Raw genomic sequence first — 22,653 nt, 5'->3', positions numbered from 1 at the left:
ACCAAAAGATGCTGTTGTGCGCTACACAGCGGAGCGTTCTGTGTTGTGGGCGCATTTGTTATACAAGTGGTGCCCTAACCCTAACACTGACCCTTGTGTTTGGTCTGTGTGGAAAAGCAGAACAAATTTCTCACCAGTTCAGAGGATTATTTCACAGCACACGATTAGAAAATTAGCCGGGTAACTGTGTAAGGATTATGCTGTGTGGTATAGTGATGCTGATTTGAATTTGCAAAAGTAAACTAGAATATCACATTTGTGAATGTTTTAAGTCATTCGTGATGATGATTGCCAGTTGTTTAATGAGCGAAATTTCAGAAAATATTTCATTAGACCTTTTTAAAGTTTTTAACGTTATCTGGCCTTCCCAGCCTTGATTTCTGAAATACACCACAGCCTTGAACCAAACCACACTGAGTTCATGGTTTAACTTTTGTCACGTGTTTGGATGTGTTTCTGGAGGTCTTATTACAAAGTTAAGGTGTGACATTAAATTAAATTCATTCCAATTCAGAGTTTATTTCAGACATTCAAAAAAGGGGCCCTAGCATATAAATAGTATAAAAACAAAAACAGGACAAACAACATAAGGCCACAACAGTACATCATTCAGTTTTAAGGACAGTTGACTGGCACTGTGTCATCTGAGAACCTGAAGCCGCAGCCTCATAGCATCATACTACTTCATGTAGCTGCAGCACAGATAAGTTGTGTTCAGAGGTGTGCAGAAAGCACTTTTGAATAATGAACATTTTACAATGACAGAACACATACTAAACTTGCAAGGCAAAATAATGACAGAGTATATAGTTTATAACACTGTCAATAAATATTTCTGTCATCAGATTTCTCATCCTTTCTACTGAAAGTACAGTGCTATTTAGGTTATTGATTACGTACCGTATCAGCTTTATACTGAGAGTTATGACATTTTCAGAGCTTTACATCATACAGTCGACCTATTATCATTTATAATAACTCTTCCATACATTTGAGATACTCCTTTGACCATTTATGGTTAGTTTGCTTTGACTTTCTTCACCTTAATTTGAAATGTATATCCTGAATACAGTTTTGGAACTGTGCAGCAAAACTTGCATATTTGGTTTAGGATGTATAGGTTGTAATTCAGTCAAGTATCTTGATAATTGCTTATGAGGAGTAAGACTGCAGAAGGTCTCACTAAACATTCTTTTAAGTTATCCAACTATTTTGCACACCTTGCTGTTTTGGAATAACTCTAGGCTAGAATTGGCAATATTTGCACTTGTTAGATCAGAGGTTAAAAAAATGGTCAAAAAAAAGATGGAACCTTGACTGATGCTGTCAGCTTATTCAGGTGATGCATATGAACTTTATTTCATAGTGCACTGACAGTGTTTGAGCATTTATTTTATTTATTTATTTTTTGCTATAGTCAGAAACAGTTTTGGAGTCAAATTGGATTTGAAATAGGCACACAGTAACTCAACCATGGACTGTAGCTGACCTAGAAACACTTTTAATTAGGGGTGGGGAAAAAAATTGATTCAGTTAAGTATCGCTATTCTTCTTCTTAGGATTTTTAATCGACTTTTGCTTCCTGAATCGAGTCAAGATGCTGGTATCATATGAAACTAGATGACCTATGGAATCCATTGATACCAGTTGACCTCTGACCTCAAGATCTCTGAATGAAAATAGTTTCTATGGGCTCCCACAAGTCTCCCCTTTGCAGACATGCCCACATTATGCACATCCCATGCTGTTTGGTGCACAAACCATGCAGGTTTTTACATGCAGTGTGCTATTTTCACCTATTCTGAGATGGCTTATTTCTGCACATTGGGGCCTTAACTGTCCCAGAGTTACAGAAATTGGATTGTATTCATAATGGATTGGAAATTGTATTGGCAGTTGTATTCATGTGTGATGATGTTCACCTACATAGTAGCCCTTTTCATTGTTGTGAGACAATTTTTTTTGACATCACTGTATAAAATGACTCAATGTGACCTCCAGAATAATTACAGCCTCCTGAAACTTTACATCCACAAACTAGCGAGCTAGGCCATTCAGGGGATGTATGGTTTTCCTTGGTATATTGACAGTAAAGGGGAGTTTCTAGGAAAAGAGAAACCATAACCCTAATTAAAAATCCAATAAATCATAAAATCGAATTGCAGTACTTTTACAATTGCGATACAGTATCACATCTGGAGATAAGCATATTGTCCCAGTCCTACTTTTAAGAACTGTAACTGCTTTTCTGTGAATTTCAATACTTGTTTTCACTGTTAGGGATTGTGTAGGATGTCATGTAGGCTAAGGAGGATAGATTGTTGATCTACTTAGGCAACGTTACAACGAGTGATTTGTTTTTTGTTTGTTTTGTTTTGTTTTTCATTTATTTATTTTTTTGTTTGTTTTGTTTTGTTTTTTTTATGGTGTGATAAATCACGTCTCCAACGCAATGCTAAGTTTTCCTTTAACAACCCCCCAAAAATTAACCAACTTTAGTTTCGTTTTTAGACAACAAAATGTTTTTATTTACATAACTCTAGCATATAAAACTGTAAAAAAAAAAAAAAAAAAAAAAACAAAACAAACAAAAAAAAAACATAGCACTCTTGGAAAAAATATATATACATAACATTGTACTGAACAGAGTTGTGCTTCCATCTGCACGGTATCAAATCCATCACCAGATGATCGGTTAATACTCGACGCCATATTTGTCAAAGTGTCTCATGATGATGCCCAGCTCCAGCTCCACCGTGCCCATGGCCTCGGTGTGCAGTCTGTATCTGTCTGCCCCGCTGTAAATCAGGTCTGGGGTGCGCAGCTGAGGGCCGCCGCCGACAAAGATCTGCGCCAGCTGCTCCTGCCAAGAGCCGAGCGGCCTCCAGGTCACGCAACGGACGTGGTGGTGTCCGGGGCTGGACGGGATGTGACAGTAGCCGTAGCCGTACAGCTGGCAGCGGCCAAACGAGTCCTGGTGCCACACCTGTAGATGCAGCTTCGGCCAGCCTTGGAGCCCCTTGGTGGAGTAGTGCAGGTCGATCGGATGACTCCAGTAGGCCATGTCTCCAGTCTGGGGCAGATCCACTTGAGTCTGACCCTCCTTCAGCCCAGAGAGAAGTCGCCACGCTCCTCCGGTGTGAACTCCCCATTTGCAAAATAGACTACTTTGGGGGAAGCCGCTGGCTCCCACGATCTGTCCTATAACGTGCAGCTCCGCCATGCCTCACGTATTTGATACAACCACAAGGCCACCGAGGTTTCTTATGATCTTTATCCGAGGTTAATGGCGGGGCTTACAACAACCGCTCATATTTCCGTGGTAACGCAAGCCGTTGCTATCGCTACGAAGTTGGAACGTGCAGCGTAAAAGCTCATTGGTTCCCGGTCTGTCGTTTGCGTATGACGTTTCACGCAGTACTTCCTTGTTTAGTAGCATTACCAAAATGCAACAGTGCCGCGTAATTTCGCGTTCATTTTTCATATTTACCGGTGTTCGGCATTGGCTGCACCTTCATCGTCACCCTTTAAATGAGTGTTGGCACGCTGGCCTCTCTAGACTTGCAGCGGGTTTAGATATTGGATTCTGAGGAGCTGCAGAGAGCCGAAGTGGGAAACAGCGCCGCTACACGCTTCCATGTGCTGAACTGCTTCTCTTCACCAACCTGTTACACAGAGCCAGAAAGTTGCTACAGTTTTGATGCATCTCCTGTGGTCAATGGTCAGCGGCTTCACTACGCCTTTGATGGTCCGCTGTGGCTGTCTTGTTATCAAGTTACATTGAAAATACAACAGTTTTCTACTTCATTCACAGAATGTCATCAAATAATAGGTCTCACTCTCTTTTTCCATCTCACTCTCTCTGTCTGTCTCACTCTCGCTCTCTTTCTGTATGTGTGTGTGTTTGTTCAGTCTGATCCAACCCTAGAGAGGCATTTTAAGGGCCACAGGGACACTGTGACAAGTGTGGACTTCAGCTGCAACATGAAACAGATTGGTAAATACTGCTGTGTGAGTGAGACAGAGGAAGAGAGGGATGAAGCATGATCTTGTGTTTGGGCATTAATAGTGGGGGGGGGGGATCGATGAACTTAAGTCTTGCAATTCTTTTTCTTTTTGACAATTTTTAATTGCTGTTTAAAAATTCCTCAATCGATATGATTATAAAAAAATCAAAATAAATCATTATATGAAATTGTAATACTTAAGTGCTCAAATATTTGATGTGCATTGTTTTTGGAAATAAGAATCATGATATACAGTCTCTAGAAGTGTATGATTAAACATTTTCCCATGGTCTAATGTTAAAAAAGCAAACATAAAATCACAATAAATTGTAATAACAAATTGCAATGCTTGTTGAATTGCAAAACTTAAGAATCACAATACATATCGAATTGGCACCAAGATGGTGTCACATTGGGATATGGTCCCAACCCTAATGGGCAACTATATTACTGGATATTTTGCTGTGCAATTGTCTCTTTTTTTCTTTGTTTGTTGGTTAAATACTGTATTTTGTTGTCTAATTGTGTTTGTGGATGACAGATTTATGCTGTTTGTCTGGGTAGTGCCTCTATGTGTGTGCCTATAAGTTTTCATGGGTTCACTCTTGACCCATCCCTCTCACAGCCACAGGCTCCATGGACTCCTGTGTGATGATCTGGAACATGAAACCTCAAATGCGAGCATATCGCTTTGATGGACACAAAGATGCCGTCATATCCATTCAGTTCTCTCCCTCAGGCCACCTGGTGGCCTCCGCCTCCAGAGACAAGACTGTACGCCTTTGGGTGCCCAGCATGTGAGTTTTGAAGTGTTGCCCTGTTGAGGGAGCTGGTGCGTTTGCCTGTGTTGTGTGTCCACGCTGAGGCTGCATGGGGCCAAATCATAGTGTCTCACATCTCTTGTGTCTAATTTCTCAGAGAGTTCCGTTTTAATTCAGTCAATACATTTTATATCTTGAATAATGATAGAGAATTCATACAAAACATTTAATCAAAATAGCATATATGACAAGTTTTGTCTTAGGAATAGACTATTCAGTTGTTTGTTTGTTTTGAGGTAAGTTTACTTTCTGAATTTAATGAATACAAAGTGAATTGATCCAACCCTTTTCTTCACTATTCTGTGCTAGATGCTCATGAAATGCTGTGGCCACTTGCCCTCTTATAAGATTTTAGAATTTTTGTTTTAATTTAATTATTTAAAATGAATAATGACAGAATATATGCAAAACAGCAACACTGAAAGATTACGTTTCTTCATTCATGTTCTAATGTGTCCTGTAGTTGAAAATAGTGAAGATCTTTGAAATCAGTTGCAAAAAGTGCAATAAAATATTTGTCTTCCTCAGTTCACCTCATGTGGAAGCCCATTTCCGCCACTAAAAAAAAAAGATGAAAACATAGCCTTGATAATAAAAAAACGCCCATCTTAAGCCATAATTATGGGATACTAAGTCATAATTATGAGATAAGTATCTCGTAATTATGAGATACTGTCATCTCATGCTGGGGAAGGGGGCAGTGTACTTTGACCTCTGCCTCATCTTTCTCCTTTTACGCTTCAGCCTGTTGGAAAGAAGCAGCTTTCAGTAAAGAAGGACCTCACAAGTATATGCCCCTATTGCACTATTCACAGCACTGGTGATGTGTAGTGGTAAATCCCATTAGGATAAGATCCTACCTATTACACTTAATTACACCCTTTGGCTTCAATTTTAAGCGCCCTCTCTCACATGTATATTCTTTCCAGGTACAGGGTCCACATTTGTGTACCCATTACTGTCCCAATGACCTGAGTTTATACTGAAAGGGAAAACTGGCATCTGGATCATTTTTCTGCCCAAGCTGCAGTGACATTTAGAGCCTTAACACTGCATTTTGTAAGCTGGAAAACCATCTAACTATGCATCGACAACTGATATAACGGCCTACTGTCATGCGACTGACCCAAACAGATAAAGCAGCTTATGCAGTTACTTTATAAATTCTGGTCCAACTCAAGCCAAGAAAAACTGCTCTGTTAACCATTTGACACGCAGCCATGCAGACTGTTTTAGTAGCAACCCATCAGTGCCGTGTCCAAATTCAAGTAATGGTTGAATTCAAACATTTCAAGATGAATGTTAATGCTTATGAATACCGACCCATCAATAAATCAGTGATATTCAGATTACTGAAATGTATTTCACACATGGCCTGGCTACATCCAGAACAGAATCACATCTTAAGTCATAATTATGAGATGCTTATCTCATAATTATGAGATGTTAAGTCATAATTATGAGATACTATCTCATAATTATGACTTAGTGTCTCATAATTATGACTTAAGATGGGCATTTTTTTTATTATCAAGGCTATGTTTTTATCTTTTTTTGTGGCAGAAATGGGCTTCAATAACCTCAAGACTGTAACTTGCGACTAATTATTGTGATGGAAGTATCTATGAAAACAAAAACAATTATTATTTCAGCCATAATGATGATGCCAAATATGATATACTGTCATCAGTATGGTCTCTTGTTTGGATTATGAAAGAGTGAAGAACTTTATTATTGTACGGACAAGGATGTTGAGGTACTTGGTTGTTTAATTTGTTAATTCTTACAACAAAATTAAAGTTTTACTGCGTACTCATTATCTTCTGATTGTACCAGAACGGAGGAAGATACACAGTACTGTGCACCCACTGATTCTGGATTTTTTTAGCTTAATTTTTTACTCTTTGTGTGTTTGTGCAGCAAGGCTGAGTCGACAGTATTCAGGGCTCACACAGGCACAGTACGAAGCGTGAACTTCTCTGGTGACGGACAGACTCTGGTCACAGCCTCTGACGACAAGACCATCAAAGTCTGGACCGTCCATAGGCAAAAATTCCTCTTCTCTCTCAACCAGCACATCAACTGGGTCCGCTGTGCCAAGTAGGAGACACACACACTCACATACTCATACAACTGTCAAATCCATGTTTGCATTATTGAATATTATTCAACAGGTAGATTGACCAAGTGATTTGATGGACAGAGGGCGTTCTGTGAGTGCTGATACTCAGAACAACAGCACTTTGATGTTTAACTGTATTGCTTCGTTTATAAAAAAAAAAAAAAAAAGTGTTCTACAATACTGTCATTTACATCATTAACTGGCATGATCTACATTGTAACCAACTTGTATCACAACAGTGCAAACTCAGACACATTTCCGGAAGCACTGGACTTAAATTATGAATGGTAAGCGAGGGAGGAAAGAATCTGCTCTGTGTTTGACTGTAAGGAAGCGCTGCCTCTTGCAGGCTGTGGTTGTGGCGAGGGCTGTGGTTGAGATGAGGGTCAGGAAGCGCTTCCTTACAGGCAACTGTCTGGGCAACAAGCACCATGTGCAAACACTGCAGTGGAAACCTCCAGGCCAGCTAGCCTGCAGTGGGGAAATTGTTTATGATCAATTCAGTTGAAGCTTGGATTTTGACGGAAGTATTTGTTGTAGGAGATGAGAAATTTATTCAATAAATGCATCATAGTCTGCTGTTGCTTAACTGCTAAATGGTGTTTTTTGTAAAACTGTTGAATAAAAGCAATGTCACACTCGTTACATGGCATGGCATGGTGTGAAATTGTTTAATTGGAAATTGGACATTTCCTTATAGACATTTTCTAATTTTCATATTTTCTTTGTTGTATTTCTACTCACATACACACTAAAATAGAATCTTATAAATATCCAGTACATTTCCATTTTTTTTCACAGCTGTAGCTGCAGGTTTTGTGAAATTTTCTTTACATCATTTCATCTCTTGCAGGTTTTCTCCAGATGATCGTTTGATTGTGTCATCCAGCGATGATAGGACTATAAAGCTGTGGGACAAGAACAGTAGAGACTGTATCCACTCCTTCTATGAGCATGCGGGGTGAGTACTGGATCATCAGTCTTTAAAATGGCAAAAGGTGCAGGTTGAGAGACATTTTGTGTAAGTGGGGCTAACCTGGTGGGAAAGTGAATTTCAGGTTATCTGAGTCCCTCTCCATTTTTTACATTTCCTACCCCTTTCAAGTTATGCAAACCACGTGGCCTTCCATCCCAGTGGAACCTGCATTGCTGCAGCCAGTACGGACAGCTCTGTCAAGGTGTGGGACATCCGCTCCCATAAGATGCTGCAGCACTACCAAGGTAAAGACACCTGCAGGGACGAGCACAGTTTTGAGTCAGTAATGAAACTATTTGTTAATCGTGGTCATTGGCCACAGCACTTTGAAGTTGAAAACTTTTTTCACAGTGGGTACTGAAATTAGACACACTGAAATAGCCAAAACTCTAAGATAAAATTTCCTTAAAAACGTTAAAAGCTTCAGCCACAATTCATTTTACCATGAGTGCTTCTCAGCATATTCAATAGAGCAAAAAAAAAAAAGGATGCCTTTTGTCTGGCTGCCACTCTGTCTGATTGCTCTAATCAGCTCTCTTAAATAGATTTCATATGTGAGATCTAATAACGGGTAATCACATCTGTCTGAGGAGATGGAGTAGAAAGATAAAAGCTTGTTCCTTTCTCTCTTCTCTCTTCTGTTCTCTTATCTTTTCTCTCTTCTCTTCTCTTCTCTTCTCTTCTCTTCTCTTCTCTTCTCTTCTCTTCTCTTCTCTTCTCTTCTCTTCTCTTCTCTTCTCACAGTTAACTGTGAGACACATTTTGCTTTCATGCCAAAGGGGCTAATAAAGAGGCTTGTCTGTAAGGCAGTGTTAGGTGGTAAAGTGGAACCTGATATTTAACCTGACTGTATGGAAACACCTTAGTAAGTGATCCATCAACTGTAGGTCAACTTTAGGAATATGCAGCTGGGTATGAGGTTGTTTTTTTTTTGTTTGTTTTTGTTTTTTTAATTTTTATTATTAATTTGTCTTTGCTTTTAATTATATTAAGCATATTAAAACGATGAATGGACATAAACTGTACCAAGGAGTATATTCCCCTTGGTCTCAATAGACATTTGATCATGTATGCAGGTGTTTGCTTTATTTTGCAGCCACTGGAATTGTTGATTATCTTCTTTTTTAATTAATTTCCTGCCCAAGGACTAACTCAGGCATTTTTTTTAGAAACACACTGTCTCTGTCAAATAAACTACATTTAACTAAACAAAATAAACTGATGTTTCATAGCATAATGTCATTGCGTCTGGCCACCAGCAGAGGGACCATCACACCCACTGAATGTCTTTTGTCTTCACTTGGTCTAAAACCCAGTCACCACAAATTTGAGTAATTTCAGTCAGGAGAAGTTTTGATTAGTGGCCACTGGCTACTCTACTGGAGCTAATAAAACATGTGGATGTAGAGCTGATTTTCTGGCAGTGTCAAGTTATGTAACAGCTGAGGAAAATATACTTTAACTGGAAGAGCCAAATTCAAACATTCATGTCATCAAGTCTGTGCCCTGCTGAAGCGCCTTTGAGCAAGTCACTGAATCCTTACCTGCTCCACAGCCAAGTCCTCTGATGTCCCTGTGGAGAGGGGGAAGTGAAATGAATCGCTGGGTGGAATCACTGACATATCAGATTATTATTAACAATGACAAACTATTTTATCAATGTGTTTGTTCTCAGTATGTCACCCTTATTCACAGTATGTCAGCTGTTCTTGTGTCATCCAATATTTCCCATTTTCAACATGCCTATAAACAATTTTCAGTTCATTATCATTGTTGTCATGATGAACTCTTTACTGATGAAGTCTTTTTTTGTTTGTGATTCTGCTCTATTACCAAACAGAAAATCTAAACATATGAGATTATACAACATACAAAAAAACAAGTCAGCAAAGCTCAAAATTTAACCTTTCTTTGTAATTTATTTATTTTTTGCGGCAATTTGTTTTAAATGGCACCGGAATACAACGTATCCATTTGAATTACAATCAGTGACATTCTAGCCCTGTTTTAAATCCTGTGTATGTGTGTGTGTGGGGGGGGGTGTATTTGTTCCAGTCCACAGCGGCGTGGTGAACGGTGTGTCTTTCCATCCAGCTGGCAACTTCCTCCTTACTGCTTCCAGTGATTCCACATTGAAGATACTGGACCTGGTAGAGGGCAAGCTGCTTTACACACTGCATGGACACCAGGTAGACACACACACACACACACACACACACACACACACACACACACACACACACACACACACACACACACACACACGAATTTCACCCAGATATCTCTTACAGGCCTGTTTGAACTAGTTCCATGGTCATGTCTGTAGTTTGCCCTATTTTCCTAGTCTATGCGGAGGGCGGCGTGGGTGTGCATGTATAAGTGTGTTTGATATCTCGTTTGTGTGTATTTGATTCTTCTTAAGTGTGTGTATATGCGCGCATGTGTGTGAGTGATGCCTTTTGTATGTGGTGTATTTTAGTACTTGCCAGGCAAGCAGGCGGCCCACTCATGATGAGTCATCCCAGGGCTGTTGGAAGGAAACAGAACTCTGTTTCTGTCTCCGTTCCTCTGGATCTTCTCCTCCTCTTCCTCCTCCTCTCTGTTTCCGCTCTGTCTTTATGTCCTACTGTAACACTTCTTTCTGTGTCCTCCTCCTGATTTCTTTGGACGTTCTGTAGCATTTCCACCAACATCGCCGTCGCCTTGTCATCTGCTTTGTCCTCCTCCTCCTTGTGCTCCTTCTCCTTTACCTTTTTACCGCATCTCTTTTTCCTACTCACATTTTGACTCGTTGCCTGCCTAATTGACTTGCCTGTTGCCTGGATCGCTGACTGACTGTGTTTGTCTGTCTGACTGACCAACTGGCTAGCCAGCTAACTGTAAAAATCAATGGCTTTCTAATACCACATGTGGTGTGTCTCGCTGGCCCTCTGTACACATCGTCTGCCTCTCTCTCTCTCTCTCTCTCTCTCTCTCTCTCTCTCTCTCTCTCTCTCTCTCTCTCTCTCTCTCACACTCACTCTCTCTCTGTCATCCTGTGTCTCAAGAAATCAACTTGCCTTTTTTAAGATAAAAGACACATCTCTCTCCCTCTCTTCTCTTCACACCTCCAGACCTGTGATCCCCTCCGCAGTGTCTGTTTCTGTTTTTGTTCTTTTTGGCCCACTTGTGACTCCACCAATCTGTTGGTACTGTGAACGCTCAGGGTGTTAATTGTCTCCACAGCCACATAGCTAGAGATGGGAGAGACCCCCATCTGTTCAGCGTGTGTGTGTAGGTCTATATGTGTGTATGTGTGTGTTTATGTGACAACTCACAATCGTGTATGTGCACGTGTGTGTGTGTGTGTGTGTATCAGTGTAAACCCAAAGGAAGTTTTATTTAGCTTTTGGAACTGGTAAATGTGTTGTTTACCTAGCTTAAAGAACTCCCCCCTGGCTTGGCAGAAATGTGTTAATTTGCTTCAATTTGACTTCCTGCTCTGTCTGACATCTGCCCTTTCAAAGTGGGCCACTAAAGTTTTTTATCAAGCAGGTTCTCAAATAAGTGGAAGAAAAGAAGAAGAAAACTTCACATGTAAATCCAAACTTATGTTAACTTTTTTGTCAAGTTCAGCGGCTTAAGTCAGGCACTTGATGCTAGTTTTACAAGGAAATAAATAAATCTAATGAAAATCATGTTGCATCAACACACTTACATATATTTCTTATGTTATTTTCTATAAAGTCACAGTTTGTAGAGATGTTTATCTGAGGTAAACAAGTTGATGTCAGCTGAACCCATTTACTGCTATTAAGTGCACATTTGACAGAAACAAAGTTGCACAAAGTAAAACCGATGTAAACATGTATTTGTTTTTGTTTTTGTATTTGATGGAGAGGACCATGAGGGGTCTGTCTGGCTTCTGCCTCCCCTGTTCATTTATCAACACATTAAATGTGCCGGTTAGGTTCATGGCCCTGTCAGACTTTGTGTGTGTGTGTGTGTGTGTGTGTGTGTGTGTGTGTGTGTGTGTGTGTGTGTGTGTGTGTGTGTGTGTGTGTGTGTGTGTGTGTGTGTGTGTGTGTGTAAGCAAGCGTGCGTGTGTCTGGCTGTGGCCAGTGCCAGCCTGGCAGCGGGCATTAGTCAGAGCAGAGACAGAACATGCTGTCTGTCAGGCCATCGCATTGCCATAGTGACGCTGTCTGCTTCACCCAGATGCTTCTGGGAAACCATTCCTCACCCAAACCCGCCTGTCTGTGTGCCAGCCGAGGCACACAGCTATCTCTCTCTCTCTTTTTTTTTTTTTTTTTTTTATCCCAACAGCCTCCCTGTCCATTGCCCTACCCTTCTTTTGTTTGCTTCGCTCTCCATCCACTGTCAACACAATCAGAAGGGCTCAGGCTATAATTGTTGACCCCATTCTGCATTCTGCGAAAGAGAAAAGAATAAACCAAGAGCAAGTGATTTAGATCCTGCATGCCGCCTGGTGCTTAATGCTGTGCGAGTGCAGGTCATTTAATTATGAAACAAGAAGTCCTGGTTCTCATGTATGATTGTCTCCGTCGTGTTCAAGCAACTGTAAATGAATCAGTAATCAGACTGATTACTGACTCCTGTCACCACATAACTATTGAAATAAATATTGATGTCCTACAGAAAAGTAACACCCATACTACCCATGCGACAGTTTAAGTTTGATTTTATTTACATTCATGTTCCCAAATGACACATGAATACAAGCAGAAATTATTTTTAGTTTAATAAAAAGCAGAACAACTTGTGTACATGATTGTACATCATAAAAATATAAAACTATCCACATGCACCCACACTATACATACAACCATGTATGAAAAAAGTTTGATTTTGAGAGTTTAGTCATCCGATTTTGTAGAAAATATAATGTTATATAATATAATAATGTTCCTCTTAATTTTGTGTCATGTTATTTCACAAATGTCTTAATTATACTGAAAGATAATGAAAGATGTGTTTTAGTTAAATTTGGCTTTAAACAAGTAGAATAGACAGAAAAGCAAAAATAATAAAGTTTCACCATACAGCATTTACTCTATGCTTGTTGCTTAAGTGGCATCTTGACTAGGGTTTGACAATTCAATTTTTTTTTATTGAATTTATTATTTTGGAAGTTTGATACCAATATTTCTCAACTGAAGCTGATTGTTGGTGCTGATACTCAGCAACCTTACTTTTGACTATTGCAGTGTTTTGTTTTTTTTTTTTTTTTTTACAAAATATTATAGCACAAAGATTGGTGACACCAAAGTTCTTTCAGATGATTTTGTAGCACCGAGAGGCACCATTGGGCAGATTTTATTGAGAAAAAATAGAGAAGTAGCTACATCTTGTCTGAGGTGAATGACATCACGTGGCTGGTGTACAGTTTTGGAGTCTTTCCTGTGGAGTTATTTGTAGATATGGAGGGTGGGAGTCATTTTGATTCTGAGATCCAGGCTCACTCTTGGGCCTGGTCTAGGATCAGTTTCAACTGGTGTTGCCATTTTTGAGTGTGTTTATTTTACTGCTTATCCAAATGAATATGGAGGAGATAGGAATGATGGTTCCTGCTTTTAAACGAGTCTTAAAATGATGAACCTTGACTTTTGTCCTTGGATCCAGGTTCATTAAAGCAATGCTAGAGCTGGTGTTATTTAGAGGACTAAGAGAAACAAAGCCCTCATGTAACATAAGCCATTTACACTTTGCCACTTCATGCTTCTTCACACGTCCAATTTGTGTGTCTTGAGTTGATTGATTGGCTAAAAGGCCACGTGTAAATGCATTGAAGACATATCAGGGCTGTATATAAATTGGATTTCTTAAACCACCCCTGAATTTGAGTGCACTGTGGTCACAGTCTGGCAAAGTCTAAGTGCTTGGGACTACACTGGCCACATACTGTACATCATCTTCACTCAACCAAACTCATGTGCTGAGAAATGTCTCACTCACATGTGCAGGAAAATGGAAAAGTGGGTGTACTCTGTGTGGTGCCTGGTTAGCCCGGCTTTTACTTCGTGTTTTGTCCTTCTGTGACACATAATCACATAATGATAGCAGGAAATATAAATTATAAGTTTTTCTCTTTGTCTCCCCCTCTCTCCATCTCACCATCTGTGACTTCAGGGTCCAGCAACCTGTGTCGCCTTCTCGAGGACAGGAGAGCACTTTGCCTCCGGAGGTTCTGATGAGCAGGTGATGTCCGCCCTCCTTACTGATCCTAAATAGTAACCAAATGTAGCTGTATACGGGTATATTGGTGCTTTGCAGATATCTTTTTAAAATTTATCATAAAAAAAGAATCAAGAATCTGTGCTCTTTCAGAATGCTGGCAGTTTGACTTCATTTGGTAATTATTCAGGTATTTTTCAAAACGAAGGCCCACTGGCACTGCAACATTGATTTTACAACTTTGGAGCAAGCAGAAATTGTATTACCCAACAGGTAATGGTGTGGAAGAGCAACTTTGACTGTGGCGAGCATGCAGACGCTGTCAGGCTACACCGTGAATCTGCCTCCAGACTGCAGGAGCCCTCTGCCAGCTCGACGGCCCACCTGCCCCTTGACTCACAAACGTCCTTGTACCGTGGCCAGGTAACTTCAGACAGTGTAAACAAATCACTGAACATACATCAGATCACACATTATCCCTGTAGTTCTTAATATTTCAGTTCTCAAGCATCACCTTTACCCCTTCATATAGATCCTTGTTTGCCACAAGGCTGGGTGATATGCCCAGAAAATTGATTTATATTTTTTATGTTGATCAGTGTGTATGATCAAGTAATAATGATACACATTTAAAGAAGAGTATCCTGCTTACAGCTAAACCCTGAAGAACTCCAATAAGTTAATTATTTTTTTAGAATGTGAACTTCTTTATTATCAGAGCCAGTTGGTTAAAATATGTGCACATTTGACAGCATCAGCATGGCATTGCATTCAGATTGTCTCAACAACAGTACAAACCAACTTGTAACACAGGCTCCATGCGTCAGCCTGTAAAAGTAGGCATGAATATAAAACGAGGAGAGGAAATTAGCTGCTACAGTGTATCTCCTGTTAGATTAAAATGCCTCAGTTTCAAACATCTCTTTCATGTCTGTTAGGGGATGAGGGCACAACACCAGTGCAATGGAGTGTGTTGATTTCACATGTTGCATTTTCTATTTACAAATAGTTAATATAGCTGAAAGCGGCAATTCCGGGGTACAAGCTAACAAAGACCATTAGAAATTGAAAGCTTCAACAGCTTAATTAAAAATTACTATAAGGGTGTGTTCTGATGTGGACATATTTTGCCAGTTTTGTAATGACTGCACAGTAACTTCTGATTTATAGTCCAATTTATGTTACGCCACACCTATTTTGTACGTTTATAGCACCCCCTAGCGGGCAATTTGAATGAAATTTTCAGGTTGTTTCAGGCGCTTATGTGGACATATCCTGTTTTGTGGCAGTAGGACAAACACTTTCTGATTTATAGTCTGATTTGTGTTAAGCAGCGCTGTTTACTTTTGTCCATTCATGTGCTAATCCATACCCCTTTTGTAGTTCATTGTTCAATATCTTGAAAACAGAATAAGATATCAACAAGCCTTATGCAGCTTTTGATAAGCTTGGTCCAATAATGATCCACAGTGAATTTCGAGGGAATCGGACTTACGGTCTAGGAGGACATGTCAAAAATGTGTTTTTCAAAGTGTTCAAATTTGTGGAAAATCCAATATGGAGGACCTTATGGGTACTTGAGGCATATTTGTAGAATAAGGATTCATGCATGTCTGTTCCAAATTTCATAGGTGTCATGAATTTTTAAGTTCAAAATATTGACCTTTAATTATAGCGCCCTCATTTGGTTGAATGAGGTCAAATTTCTTGGATAGCATTTGCACTCAACTTCCAACCAGTGTGTAAAATTTCATGTCTCTACCATTTACCATCTCACGGGAATTTGCGAAAACATATCTGAAGACGGGAAAAGTGACATTGTGTTGAATTGAGTTGAGATTTAAAGTTTTAACATGGTAATGACAACATTCAGCACTGTATTTGTTCAGTGGCCTTTACAGCTGCCTTTCTAATGCTGTGCCACATTTTGGAAAAAGTCCCATCGTGCTCCAGTGCCCCCATGCTGTTTTATTGGGGCGATAATGGATGGTTTGCTTCTCCTTAAGTCTGCGGACAGAGAGAGTTTTATGGTGTTGATGAATCCAGTCAGAAGCTATGGTGGCTTTAAGTAAATAGCACACCCACTGCTATGTCTCCCTTAGGCACTTGGTGTGGGAAAAGTTAATCACTTCTTCCTCGCCCCAAGACGAGTCTCTCCACAAAGTCGTGTGGTAATATGTGAATCTGTTCAGGAGTTACATGCATTTTATTGAATAGCCAAGGCCATTATCACAGCCCCATTTGACAAGTTGGTGTGCGAAGTTGATTAGTTCTTCTTAGCTTCATGACCAAGCCATTACTGCGTTTACATGCACCTTAATAATCAGGTTGTTCACCCTCGGGTGGCAGTTATCTGATTTTGAAGTGTCATGTAAATGAGAGAGCTGATTTTCATAATCTGGATAAGGGATTAAGACAAATCTGCGTAAGTTAGCTAGATTTCTTCTGGAGAAACCCTATTATTGTGCCATGTAAACATGAGCATTTTTGAATGGTTTCGTCCATGTGAGAGGGAAGAGAGAGGATAAGAAAACTGACAGGATAAACACAATAAATTCACACTGTACAATGCCTGGGAGAGTAAAAAACTACATGCTGTACATGGTCTTTGAAGAAAGCTTCATCTTATGAAAAGATATGGGAGTCAGAGAAATCCTCTCAAGAGGCCAGCTGACAGGTGCTCTCTGCCGGCTAAGAGTAGACTGCAGCACCGCTGGCAGCAGCGGGAACATCGGGGGTCAAGCAGGAGAAACTGGGGGTTTTGTGTGGTCAGCTTATTGTGGCACATGTATACGTGCTGCACGATTTCCTGCAGTAGCCTTGTTATTCTAAATAGTCTGATTTCTTGTGTGCATTTAAACATACTGCATTGAGGCTGGCACAAATCCATTCAGAAAATCTTGAGATATCCACCAAACAGATAGCCAGACAGCAAATGACCAAAAATTGCAAAAGTGAAATAACTTGTAAATAACTTGTTCTACCTGTGTCTGTCTGTCTGTCTGTCTACCTATATGTATGTGTGTGTGTGTGTGTGTGTGTGTGTGTGTGTGTGTGTGTGTGTGTGTGTGTGTGTGTGTGTGTGTGTGTGTGTGTATGTATTCACACAGCAGTGCATGCTAGTTCATAAAGACTCTTTCAGTCCTCTCATAGTTCAAACACACATTTCCATGTTTTGAATGGAATCCACTCAGTCTACGTTGTAATTTTTTTTTGTGTGTGTGTGTGTGACCATTTCGTGTTACTGCTTTCTTGCTGGTTGCTGAAAGTATTTTTAAGTAGCCGTCTTGTTAAGGCATAAAATGATAAATGATGAGGATCGTTCTTTATCAGTTACTTCCTGGTGGAATATCTGACTGTAAAAGTTTCAAATCTTTGCTGTGTACTCTGGGTTACAGCAGTAGCTAATGTTCTTAGTTGGGCTGTTTTAAAATAATCTAATAGACTTGGTAATAATCTGCCACTTTTCTATTTAGACAGTCTTAAATTGAATTCTTGGTCTTGAGCCCTATATAATGAAAGGACTGAAAAAAGTACAGTATTTGAGGAAGCATGTTCATTTTTATGGTATCAATACTGTTACTCATATCTTTCACATGGATTTTAATTAAAATTGATTTGTTGGCCTTGCAAAATATTGTTTTGAATTTGGAATCATGTCTTTCTCCTTAGTAGGTTCAAAGTTGAGACTAAAAAGCAATAGTCATCTAGTAGTGGAAATCCCAGATCTGGATCACCACCAAAGCCTGATCTATTGTTGGCCTCTCTCTCCGCCAAATTTAATGGAAATAAGATTTTGAGATATCCCGCAGTAACACAACCATGGTAACTTATCCTCGCTGCAGACATAGGCTAATAAACATGAAATATCCACATGTTGTTGATCTTAAGCTACCTTTCAGTGCAAAGGCATTGGAATTTTTCTTTCTCTTAAGCCTTTTCCATGTGTGTTTGTTGCCAAGACAAAACTACCACATTGCCGCTTTTTGTTGTTTTTAATTGCTGCTTTCTGATGCTACAGATGTCTGCTGTACTGCACGCTAGACACCATGGATGGTGCTGGTGGCACTGCATTCACAAAGTAGCGAAGCAGCTGTGATCAGATCCCTCCCTATAATAAATTTATTATTCTGTGTAGATCACTATTGAACCCATTTTGCTTTAGCCCGGAAACACACACACATTCACATTTACATATGCGTATACACACCCACACACACACACTCATTCAAAGAAACGTGCACCTGAGCTTCACACATAAGCATGCACACATATACACAGAATGGCACCCAAATAGACTTACATAAATGCATACATTCTACAAATGTGCGCTCACTCCTCAAGAGTGTTTTCTGCCACTGTTGCGGCTGGCTCATTTCCTTCATGGACATCCTTCCTTTGAAGTCGGCAACATGGCCCAAAGATACACTCATATCTCACATGCAAGGCAGTTCACAGTGAGGGAATTACCTACTCATCTTTCTTCTAGCCTTTCTCGCAGAGAGAAGGAGTTTTTGTACTCTTTTAGGAGTGACTCAGAAAAATATTAAAAAAATTACATCACCTTATTGACCACATGACAATTCCCCACAGAGGGTCTTTACTGCAGGTATAGTGCTACATTAATAAAAACAGTGATAGTACATAGTGTTGGTGAATGCTAGCTAAATGGTCAAGTCCAGCAACACATTTTTTTTTTTTTTTTAAAGTAGCAGGCAAATGCAGTCACATTCAAACATTTTATTACCATATGACTTTTATGAATTAGGTTGCTAAAGTGAAATAAAGACAAACTGCGTGTTCTAAAAGACTTCTAAAAGTCTTAAACATTTTATTCCAAGTGCTGGGCACTAACATTCAGCACCTTTTGTTGTACCTTAAATGCCTCGTTATTACAAAGTAGACCACTGGACAAAGGAAGTGTGACTGTTTTGATTCATACAGCACTTTACTCAGCAAATCTATCTGGCAGCTGAAATTATTTTTTCTATGTAGATGTATCACCTACTATGGCTGGGTAAATGTACCTAGGTATTTAGAGGGAGAATATTTAGACCTCCAGCAGAGCTAGACCTCAGAAACAATGCCAGATGATGCACTGTCTTAGATAACTAGTCCATATTCTTTACAGGAAAAAATAGCCGATCGAACAAAGGCTAGAGTGGTGCTTCAAACATGTCCTTCAGGAGCTGAGCCTCTGAGATTGATTGATTTCTACATAGGGTGAACAAACATGTCATTGTGAGTCAATACATGACACTTCAGTTCTCTTTTCAGCTTTTCATCTCTCACTTTTGCTTTCCTTATTGCGTCATATATCACTCTTCTATCTCCCCTCTATGTGAGAACGCTGGAGGAACAAAGAGTATGAAATGTAGACCAGTAAGAAAGACTGGGAGACAGAGTACATGAGAGAGACAAATGACGAGAAACAAACAAAGAGAGAGACTGACAGAGAAGAGAGCAGCCATTAGTGATGTTTAAATATTAAAAGGCCTTGTCAGATATCACACACACCTATACACACACACAGACACACACAAGTGAGACAGGGCGTCACAGGCAGGGGCACCTCGGAGCACGGTTTGGATTTCAGCCCCCTGACTGCTGCAGTGTTACTTACATCAACAAGGGCATAGCCAAGGTCCTTACACACACACACACACACACACACACACACACACACACAAATGCCGTGCCAAAGTCCTGACATCCCCAAGGGACTCAGTTTGGCTCCGACCAGTATGTGACCTCACTCCACCTGAGTCTCTGCTTTCTCTGATTGATTGCTCTGGTAGCGCCTCAGATCCACTGTGATGCCACCTCCTCTTTATATTTTATTGGCTATCTGGAAGGGCCGTCCTCACAATAAATAAATGTCAGTAGCAGGTGTGCTATTTACTGGATGTTGTTTGGATATTAAACTGGCGTATTGGCGTAATAACTGGGGTCTAGTGTCTCTGACCACAAGTTTGTATACACTTTGAAGACTTAACTTTTGGCTAATTTTGAAACTTAAACACCTTAGGACATAAAACACCATTTTTGAGGCAGTGTAGATAAGCAGTGTTGTCTTTGGATGTGGAAATTGGCAACAGGGACAGACATTATACAAAATTGTAAACATAATTGTTATAGTATAAAATTGTAAAGTACAAACGTGCATTTCTCATAATGTAGAATTTGTATCAATTGCAACTAATGCAGTAGTGATGCCTGTGGCTGCCTAATTATTTTTCACCCGGGACTCCCGGGAATTCACTTAGACTAGTACAGGGGTGGGCAACCATGTGCCATGGAGAGCCGAGAGGCTGCAGGCTTTCTTTCCAACTAAGAACTCCACCAGGTGATTTCACTGATTACCTCACCTTCAAGCAGAGAGCAGGGACTAATCAGTGAAATCACCTGGTGGAGTTTTTGGTTGGAAAGAGAACCTGCAGCCTCTCAGCTCTCCATGGCACATCGTTGCCTAGCCCTGGACTAGTATATCCCATTGGCTTGGTTAAAGTTCTCATTTAATGGGAAGAACAGGAATAGCAAATTCTTTACAACCTGTAAGCAAACAATCATGGTGTAGTTACATTGTTAATTATTTAATTATTCAGGTAGTGTTCACTCTCCAAGCACCAGCAACTGAATAACAAATAGCAGGAAAACATGGGTCTATAGATCCTTTATACCTCAGTCAAAACTAGGAAGTAAATAAAGATGAAATTTACACACAAAAAAGAGAAACATTTCAATTCAGATGATTAATGTGGGGAAAATATGTTTTTGAACCACTGTTTTCACCTGTGCTCTTTCTTATATTAGGGTGATTATTTCTTGTATGTCCATGTCATTGCATGTGCAGTGTTCATCCATGGCTTTCAATGACTTTTAAGACCTGTTTTCTGAATGCCAATCATAGACTCCTCCGCCCTCTTTTTCCTCTTCTGTCTGTCTCTGTCGCCGTCGCTTCCTCTCTCTCTCAGTACCATGATACAGGGTTGTAAATGGTTCTTAATAACTCTTCCGTTTGACAGGCGTTATTACAAATGCGCCTCAGAGGGTGATTAGGAAATGGGCAGCTGGACCATGTGAGGAGAAATGATGAGCTCTCTGTATGAAACCTATTCTGCTCTGTTGGTGTATAAACTCACTGAACACTCTCATCTGGAAATGTAGCTTCTAAAGACAGCTGTTTGACGCTGCAGGGGACGGACCGAGGAGTAGTATCTCATGCATTTATTTAATTAAAAAATGCAGTACAAGACAGGTAAATGAAGACGTGTTTGTGTTCTCAGCTGTAAAAAGAAAATGCATTGGCAAGATGCTGCATGTCAGGCTATTACTTTGGATTGATCAGATGTTGAGATTGATCTATGTTTAACTTGATTTTAACAGTCAATTCCCCGTTGCATGAACATTGTTGTCTGAAGCTCTCACAGGTGGACCAACTCCTATATTTAATCATTCTGTAGTCGGATGACATTGTATGTGTGTATGTTGCTATTCAACAATAAAATATCAATAAACAAGCTTGGATACTTGTCTCTCAGAAACCTCAGAGAATGGGTTAGGGTTTGTTTGGACAGATTTCCTTCTTTGAAGAATAGAATTTGTATGCACCTGTTTGTAGTAGTTGCACATATTAAAGGAATACTGCAACCTTTTTGGGCAAAATAACCTTTTCCCCCCTATCCAGACTGATACAAGATATTAAATACTATTTTCACCTCTGTACATGCAGTGGTTCGGTTCCTATGGGTAGCGTTATGTGTTAGCTTAGCATAAAGACTTGAGGTCTATGGGAGCTGTTAGTCTAACCTCGTCAAGGTGAAAAAATATACATGACAGTCTGCAACTCTGAAGCCAAGTCTTATTTACACAGTGTATCATGTATTTCAAATACATGTCTTGCAATTTAAAAAAAAAAAAAAAAAAAGAAAGAAAGAAAAAAGAGTTTTTAGGAGAAGTTAATTTGTGCCAGATCTACCTACACCTTCAGCTGTGTGCAGATCGCTGTGATAGATGGAAGGATAAATGTATTCAGCGATTTCAGCTCCACCATCTAACTTCTCCTAAAACATCTCTCATAGTTTTGTTTTGGGTTTTCTTTTTTATTAATTCCGAGATGTGTATTTCAAATACATGATACAGCGTGTGAATAAAACAGCTTTGGAGTTGCTGAAAGGTTTATTTTTTCAATTTGACAGGGCTTTAACAATAAAAGCAGTTACATTGTCTCGATTAAAGGATGTGTTGCTGTTGTGGTATTTCTTCCTCGCGTTGAATCAGCAGCTGAGTTGTTTTAGATGTCTGAGGTAAATATGGTCTGGCCATGTGTTGCTCTTTGTGTTATCAGATAAATAGTTAGCTGATACTTTTCACCTTGCTGGCAGGTTATGTCACATCATCTGCTGTGCTCCTCTTTTTCACATTTTTCTGTTTAGTTTTAATGGATTTTACTGACTGTAAGAACTTAACAGAGCCTCCAGATTTTCTTGCTGTTCTGAAAACAAGCCCATCATTCAGGAGGTCAGCATCATGGCCAAGGAAGCAGTTCACATA

General features: G+C 39.8%; 2 protein-coding genes across 5 annotated transcripts in view; one reads left to right on the top strand and one right to left on the bottom strand.

The window, feature by feature from the left end:
• Window positions 1-22,653, top strand: part of poc1a (POC1 centriolar protein A) — a 44,538-nt gene that overhangs the window by 552 nt on the left and 21,333 nt on the right. The window contains exons 1-9 of one of the 4 annotated variants that reach the window (XM_030052448.1): window positions 3,379-3,748; window positions 3,913-3,997; window positions 4,633-4,804; window positions 6,749-6,928; window positions 7,804-7,911; window positions 8,056-8,171; window positions 9,982-10,115; window positions 14,056-14,124; window positions 14,374-14,523. In XM_030052448.1, the coding sequence (XP_029908308.1) occupies window positions 3,701-3,748; window positions 3,913-3,997; window positions 4,633-4,804; window positions 6,749-6,928; window positions 7,804-7,911; window positions 8,056-8,171; window positions 9,982-10,115; window positions 14,056-14,124; window positions 14,374-14,523 (1,062 nt within the window). In that variant the 5' untranslated portion in view covers window positions 3,379-3,700. Of the gene's footprint in view, window positions 1-3,378; window positions 3,749-3,912; window positions 3,998-4,632; window positions 4,805-6,748; window positions 6,929-7,803; window positions 7,912-8,055; window positions 8,172-9,981; window positions 10,116-14,055; window positions 14,125-14,373; window positions 14,524-22,653 lie in introns of those variants that run through there. The other 3 variants (XM_030052445.1, XM_030052446.1, XM_030052447.1) reach the window with 3 other exon arrangements.
• b9d2 (B9 domain containing 2) lies at window positions 2,600-3,337 on the bottom strand. Its single transcript, XM_030052449.1, has one exon. The coding sequence runs from the start codon at window positions 3,221-3,223 to the stop codon at window positions 2,696-2,698; it is 528 nt and encodes a 175-aa protein (XP_029908309.1). The 5' UTR covers window positions 3,224-3,337; the 3' UTR covers window positions 2,600-2,695.

This window comes from Myripristis murdjan, chromosome 5, assembly GCF_902150065.1.
Source record: "Myripristis murdjan chromosome 5, fMyrMur1.1, whole genome shotgun sequence".
NCBI classification, from domain to species: Eukaryota; Metazoa; Chordata; class Actinopteri; order Holocentriformes; family Holocentridae; genus Myripristis; species Myripristis murdjan.
The sequence above is the reverse complement of the archived record's forward strand: the minus strand, read 5'-3'. Positions and strand labels throughout refer to the sequence as shown.